Source organism: Ranitomeya variabilis, chromosome 2 (genome assembly GCF_051348905.1).
Source record: "Ranitomeya variabilis isolate aRanVar5 chromosome 2, aRanVar5.hap1, whole genome shotgun sequence".
In the NCBI taxonomy this organism is placed as follows: domain Eukaryota; kingdom Metazoa; phylum Chordata; class Amphibia; order Anura; family Dendrobatidae; genus Ranitomeya; species Ranitomeya variabilis.
Genome location: NC_135233.1, coordinates 456763664 through 456771566, shown reverse-complemented (window position 1 = coordinate 456771566; position 7903 = coordinate 456763664). Strand labels below are relative to the sequence as shown.

The 7903-nt window shown below is 39.7% G+C and overlaps 1 protein-coding gene across 1 annotated transcript; it reads right to left on the bottom strand.

Annotated features, from left to right (window-relative positions):
* Nucleotides 1-6453, bottom strand: LOC143806617 (uncharacterized). Its single transcript, XM_077287358.1, has 2 exons — nt 5507-6453; nt 1-1622 (listed from the first exon to the last, which is right to left on the bottom strand). The coding sequence occupies exons 1-2, from the start codon at nt 5966-5968 to the stop codon at nt 1512-1514; spliced, it is 573 nt and encodes a 190-aa protein (XP_077143473.1). The 5' UTR covers nt 5969-6453; the 3' UTR covers nt 1-1511.
* Between the last annotated feature and the right edge of the window lie 1450 nt (nt 6454-7903).

Genomic DNA, 7903 nt, shown 5'->3' with positions numbered 1-7903 from the left:
TGGTTTTAAATGATAATCTTTATTTTGCACATTCAGCACGTTCTCATATTACATCGAAAGTAATTTTCATACAATGCTGAAAAAAACCCAAAACTTTTCAGTAACAATCCAGATACTATAATGAGACTGAATGTTACAGAGGTCGATTCTTCAAAGCTAATTTCAGTGCTGATGTGTCCTTCACTGCCCATGTGGGGTGACTAGACCTGTTTTTAGCTCAGAATGATCCCTCACAATACCTGATATCGGCGTACTCCATTCTTTTTCTTATTCACCCATGCTACCAGTCAAGGACATCAGTAAAGTTGCAGTAGTGCAAATATCACTAGAATAATACTAAGGCGGCATGCTCTTATGTGGGAACATTGCTAATTTACATTTCTGCCTATGCACAGTGTATACAGCTTTCTGTCTATGCACAGCTCACACAGAAAACTGCCGATTAGTGGTGTTATACAGGATGATGATGCCGTCCTATGTACTGTATTGTGGAGCATCTTTCAAGTGTCCGATGGACTGCGATATTCAGAGCCATTGTGGATATGCTGACCCGAACTCAACAGCCTGATATGCTCAGGTCCGAACATTTCGGAAGCATAAACGTTGCCTTACACTCTACTATCGGGACTTTTACCACGTCCCAGACTATAGTCCTACCACAACCTAAACTTCATTTTCAGTCCTCACAAAGACATACTTCTTTTTTTTTTTTCTTCATAAAATTACATATTCAATGGTGTACCCTTAAAATAATATACCACTGTATACTATATTAATTCTAAAAAAAATAATAATAGACCACTGTATACTACATTAATTCTAAAAAAATTCAAAAAAATAATAATAATATACCACTGCATACTATATTAATTCTAAAAAAAAAAGAAAAAAGTTCTCATTTAAATTAAATTACATGAATTCCATATCTATGATACAGTTTATAGCAGAATAAAATTACACATTTAATCATTTACAACTTTATATTAAATTAAATTACAAAGTTAAGACGGCACATTTTAATAAATCAATGACAATACAATAATTGAAGAAATAAATTACTCTGTAGAATTGCAAATTCGTTATGAACGATTCCAGCTTTGGAAATCTAATAACTGCAAGAGAATAGTTTTCATAGGTTTAGCAATGTACATGGTCGGGGGGGTCTTCGCATCGGTGTCGGGAGACTTGCGTACTTCGGTCCAGACTCATGTACGTTGCACGTGCCACCATGGATCCCCGTTTTGATTTTTGAACCCGTAACTCACTGATTATCTTAGATTGGTGGCTGATTGTTATCGTTAAGGGGTCTTTCCTTATGATCGTACATGGGACCATGGGAAAAGTTAGTGCCAGAATTTTTGGTGTCTTCTTCATGTGGTTCATTGTCCTTTGGGGCGTTTCCTGGTCAGAAGTCTCTTTTTGGACACAACCTGTAGATTTGTACGACTGTATAGGTTTCAGTCCTTCCGTGCCCATGGCGTTTTGATGTTGATCGATATTGGTGGCTGCCTTTAGCAAGCCTTAATCAGATGGGGGGCGTCCTGGGACGTTCTTGTGAGCGACATAGTGTAGATGTTAGAGATGAATGAGACCCATCCTCGGCGGAACGCCCGGTCAATTGTCTGCAAAAGTAATAAAAATATATACAGAACTTAGGAATGTGCTGATTGTATCATCTCGTCATTGGATACATAGGTCAAAGCTTCTGTTATGATAAAGGTGACAACTATGTAGCATGAAATATTTTGTTAGATTGATATATGTGTCTAGGGATTTATAAGATAAATAAAATTATTAGGAAAAATGCATAAAAATCGATCTCAAGATACGGTATATGGTATGAATGCGCTGTGTGGCGTTCTTGAAAAAATATATAGTTCTGCGACGGGGATGGTTACTGTATTATACAAACTCCTCTTTCTTTTTTCAAAGAGAAGGGGGTTAGTGATTAATTGGAAGATTAGCTAATTAACAAGTTAAAGGGGATTTGGCATCAAGTCAAAAGTGGCCAGTTTTTGCTCTTAGCTTATTTCTACTGTTCCACTGAGTTTTTCGTTTTTTGTTTTTTTTTAAATCCTCCATATGGTTCCAGAGATATGAGCCTTTTCATTTAGTGCCAATTTTTGTGGCGTTTTGCAAAGGGGTGTGTCTTACAAATTAAAAATGCAGAGCAGTCTAAAGACACGCCCCCATATGATCCTGTGAGCCACGACCCCAAGGTGAATAACACAAAAATAGGAACTAAATAAAAAGGCCCATAGCTCTTGAACCGTATGGAGAATTTAATAAAAACAAAAAATATAATACTCAGGGGAGCAGTGAGAATGAAATAGGAGGACAATCAGAACACTTTTGATATGGTGACAGGTCCTCTTTAAAGTGTTATTCCCATCTTCATAGATGGATATTATTCGATAGATGTTGTGAAAAGGAGGTGAGCTGTGACATCAGCTATTGTGAATGGTGGATTCTGTGTTATCTACTGTATATAGAGATGTTATCAGTCATTATACAGGAGGAGGAGGTGAGCTGTGATATCACCTATTGTGAATGGTGGATCCTGTGTTATCTACTGTATATAGAGGTGTTATCAGTCATTGTACAGGAGGAGGAGGTGAGCTGTGACATCACCTATTGTGAATAGTGGATTCTATGTTATCCCCTATATAGAGGTGTTATCGGTCATTGTACAGGGGGAGGAGGTGAGCTGTGACATCACCTATTGTGAATGGTGGATCCTGTGTTATCTGCTGTATATAGAGATGTTATCAGTCATTGTACAGGAGGAGGAGGTGAGCTGTGACATCACCTATTGTGAATGGTGGATCCTGTGTTATCTACTGTATATAGAGGTGTTATCAGTCATTGTACAGGAGGAGGAGGAGGTGAGCTGTGATATCATCTATTGTGAATGGCGGATCCTTTGCTATATGCTGCATATAGAAATTCACTGTAATCCTGTCTGTGATAATTAAATGTCTTCTCTGCAGAACAGGAGATGTGAGACATTGTGGCTGGTGTGACAATTGTAACATTTCTGATAATTTTTAAATATTCATATTGATGCGAACAATTGAAATACATTCCACATGAAAACCTGAATAAAACAAGAGGCCATTTTCTGATGACACATTCTATGTAAAAACAGCCTTGGACATATGAGGAGGACCGCAATCATGAGGATAGCATAGTGTTAGGGGTGGGGTGCTTTCAGCTCTGATATTCCTCCATTGTGACAGATGGGGGAGAACCCCAAGGCCGTGTTCACACTACAATAATGAAGGGGGTTCGGGGGGCTACCGACAATAACTTGTAGAGTAATGAATTGATGACATCTATTTGATCACAAGCCTGAAATGTTTGAGCTAAATACATGTGGGCGAAATGAGACATTTCCTTGTTAATGTTTCATTAGTTAATAGGACAAAGTGCAAATTGTTTTAATAAAAATCAATTTTATTTGAGCTCAAGGGTCATCGAGCTTCTTCCAGATTAGTAGCAACGAGCTCAGAGGTCAAAGATGAAAACGCATCAAGTGATATCAATTCGACCAATTAACTTAGGAAATAGATTCAATGGAAGAGGACATAATAAAAAAAGCAGAAGTGAAATAGTCATAAACCGCAATTACTGCGCCACATATACATGGCAACATAACATAATATTAGTTTAGATTTAGAAATGTATCTTTTAATTGACAGCCTTCTGTAGGGGAGAAATAAATGTGCTGTTGTGTCCTAGATGTCTGGAAACTTTGCCATTTTGAATAGAAACTTACTTTCGAAGCTAGCGCTATGTGCACTGCATGTATTGAACGGGCTCAGGAGCCGAGCCTGCTTCATACATTGCAGGTACACGCTGTGTTGTGCAGCCGGTACCTGAGTCTAACGGCTGCAACAAGAACTAGCTCCAAGTATAACAGTATAACCCCCTAGATGCCGTTGTAATGTGTGACAGCAGCATTTAGGAGGTTGGAAATGGGGGGAGTCTCTTCCAACATCCATCCCTTCCCCCAATGTGATTGTGAGTTGCTGATGGGATTGTTACAGCAGCCAGATGCCTTCTAATGGCATCCGTGTCTGCCATGTTTGTACACCTATTCATAAGAGATTAATAATTTTACAGTACACTGAAATTGCAGTGTATTATACCAGTAATCACAAATGGAAGACCCCTAGGGGGACTACAAAATAAAAAAAAAGAAAAATATATATAAAAAAACGCAGAAATATATATAAAAGTTCAAATAAACCTCCTTTTGCTTTGAACTTTTATTTATGTTCCTGTATTTTTTATATATGTTTCTGTAGATAAAATCTAAAAAAAATATTAGTATTATCATGTGTGTAAGTAGGCAAACTAATAAAATATTATAACATTTGTCCCATATAGTGAACACCAACAAGAAAAAAAATCTAAATGGCAGAATTGCTGTTTTTTAGTCACTTCGCCTCCTAAAAAAAGGAATAAAAAGAGATTGGAAAGTAATATTTATTTATTATGCTTTGCTTATATAACGCTATCTTATCATCACTGTCTCCATTGGGGCTCACAATCTAGATTCCCTATCAGTATGTCTTTGGAGTGTGGGAGGAAACCGGGGAACCCGGAGGAAACCCATGCAAACACAGGGAGAACCTGCAAACTCCTTGCATACAGTATGTTGATCTCGGTGGGATTTGAACCCAGGGCTAGTGATGAGCGAGTATACTCGTTACTCGGGTTTCCCTGAACATGCTCGGGTGGTCTCCGAGTATTTTGGCGTGCTCGGAGATTTAGTTTTCGTTGCTGCAGCTGCATGATTTGCGACTGCTAGACAGCCTGAATACATGTGGGGGTTGGGTTGCCTGTTTGTTAGGGAATCCCCACATGTACTCAGCCTGTCTAGCAGTCGCAAATCATGCAGCTGCAGCGACGAAAACTAAATCTCCGAGCATGCCAAAATACTCGGAGACCACCTGAGCATGCTTGGGGAAAACCGAGTAACGAGTACACTCACTCATCACTACCCAGGACCCTAGTGCTGCAAGGCTGCAGTGCTAACCACTGAGCCAAGACTACAGCTCAACTGAAAAAATAAAAAGCTATAACTTCGATAGCAAGAAGGAAAAATGGAAAGCTAAGCGGAGCCCATTGGGACTCTGTTGCCCTACAGCCTTGCTGAACCCAGAGCCGGAATTACTTAAGTTGTACCTATACTGTTTGTCTGCAGCTGAAGTTGAGTGTCCATTGAGTGTCCATATTTCTATATGCAACCTCCAGTAGTCAAGCACAAAAAATAAGGGAAAAGTGCAAAACATGAGATTAGGGTGCAGTTAAATGGCCGTATAAATCAGAGATCGGACTGTAATTCCTGGACTGGCCGGCAGCACTCCTGACTTGAGCGTCACAGCTGCATATAGTCCAAGCATTGCAGTCCGATCTTGGTCCGATTTATACGGTTAACTGCACCCCTTAGTCTGATTAATATTTTTTCCCATGTATCAGAGTGGTGACAACCTCTTACCTTTTTGTACTGTTTCATCTTTTTGCTCTTCTGTCTCTGTCCTTCATTTTCTGTTTCCTTATGGCTCTCATCGTCATCTGACAACCTCCTCCCTTCAGATGAACTAGGTCTTTCAGGTTCTTGGATCGAATCACAAGTATCCTCTTCCACTTGCGTTGCCTCTTCTGTTGGACATGTTGGGGGTTCTACTTCTGCCGGTCGTGACTTGGGTAACCGTAGACTCTTAGAACTCCACTTCTTCCTGCAGTAATGAAGTTTTGGTGCATCGGTGATCAGAGGAATTTCCCAAGAGAAGCTGTTATTGTCCTTATTTCCTAAGACTTCATTTTGGCCTTGATGGTCATCTTGAAATTCTGTGTCATCAAGTCGGTCATAAAATCCAGAAGGGTCCAGAAATGTTGCGGGTTTCGGAGATTTTGGGATTCGGAGAGAATAGGCTCTTCTGAATTTATTCGAGGACATTGTTTCTTCTGGAAATGTTTTCAATTATTTCTTTTTAAAGACAAAAATCACAAGTTCTGATTCTATTAAATGTTAAATTAAAAGCCAAGAGTGTGCATTTCTTTTGACTGGTTGGTTGTTTTCACAGTCAGTCCTTCTGTTAATTTCTTGATGCGTAGTCTTTGTTACCTTCACCTTTCCGTAGATTCTATCTGGCTTCCTTGTGTGTTCTGTTCATGAAGCGTCCAAAGATATAATAAAATGATCCTCCTACCTTTTAAGGTACATTTCCATCAGAAAGTTTCTCTTTGTTGAAGACAAGTGGCTTTTCTTCCTAGACCCTTCAGAGTGTCTTACATGTCCTTTTAACCAGGCTATTTTCCAATACATAAAGAGTTAGTCGGAAGTGACTGCTTCCTCTAAATACTTTTCTGTCCAGCCTTCTGATTATTCGCCTCGCAGGAATGTTTTATGAGTCACAACTTTGCATGCTGGAGCCTGTGTGTGAAGTGATCATTGCCACATCTCACTGTTCCCTGGACTACGGTTATCAAATGCTGATATTGCCGGTCAAAGGTTGCCAGTGCTTGGAACAGCAGGCAGTAAGGGACCAGAAGAAAGGTCAGCACATACTCCATCTTGAACCTCACAAATCCCAAAAAACTACAAAGCGTAGCTTGTCTCTTCCAGATTTTCCAGGTCCAGTTTCAATTTGTAGAAAGTATCTTCTCAGACAACAAAGATCATGAAGATGCCACCATACATTCCTACAAATCACTCATTTGCCTTTTTAGATTGACGTTGGCCCTGCAGGTATAACAACTCATTGCTGTGCGTCAGAAACACCTGAGAAAAGCTACGGCCTACCATACATTTCCTTTATGTGAATGTGGACTTGGTCCACGTTGGAGCCATTTTTAGGCTTGGAACCATTTCTATTTAGTTGCTTTTCAATAGGCTAGGTTCATACAGGTGTGTGAGTGTTACCATCCAAGAGTAATGGATCAAATATTTTTCTTAGGTGTCACCTTAGTAGTATCCGTTTTTTTATCCATTGACTCTTAACTATGGATCAGCTAAAAATGGACAAAGCTCAGATGGAACTCTGAAGTTCAAAGTCTGTCTTTCTAGTTCCATCTGTATAGACTTTAATGGTCAAGTCTGCTCTGCAAAATGGATGATAATGGGCCATGATCAGAGTCTCAAGAACCAGGGACATGCATCTTTTCTTACAACTGATGTGTGTATGGAGTGATGAAACTCTATGGGTCAGTGTGCTGTCCAAGAAAAAAAGGGATAGCACTACACGGATGTCTGAATGTAGCCTAATGATTAGTTCCGAGTGGCAGGCACTTCTCTATGACTCCTAAATGTGCTAATTGAGAATAAAAAAGGGATGTTTTGATTAAATAATCCCTTTAAATGTTAACAAAACAAGTGCAGGAATAGAACGTTCTGTACAATAGACATGATTTTCATTAATTACATGCCTAAGCATCCATATTTGTTGCCATTCTTTCTTCAAAACTTCTGATAAAGCAGTAGATCTGTTTGATCAGTCATCAATATGAGGTCAGTGGTGGTCTGCCAACCGGAACCCCTACCGATCAGCTGTTATTATTATTCTATGATTCTGTGTGGAACAGGCTGCCCCGAGAGGTGGTGAGTTCTGCTTCAATGGAAGTCTTCAAACAGAGGCTGGACAGACATCTGTCTGAGATGGTTTAGTGGATCCTGCATTGAGCAGGGGGTTTGGACATGTTGACCCTGGAGGTCCCTTCCAACTTAACATTCTAGGATTCTAAAATTCTATGATTAGCTCTGGTGGATGCTCATTGTGAACACTTTAAACTGAGCTGAAGAGCATAGTTCTATTCAAAGTGTAGCAGCCACTGCCGGGTGCTGAAGAACACTCCCACCGATCAGTGATATTTGTTGTTCTTCAGCATCCAGGAG

What these genes read in the sequence shown, in the direction of transcription:
- LOC143806617 (XM_077287358.1), bottom strand. Translation starts at nt 5,968, where the DNA reads ATGTCCTCGAATAAATTCAGAAGAGCCTATTCTCTCCGAATCCCAAAA. An exon ending in AGATGAAACAGTACAAAAAG is followed by an intron (nt 1,623 to 5,506) that starts GTAAGAGGTTGT and finishes TTACTTTTGCAG; the next exon opens with ACAATTGACCGGGCGTTCCG.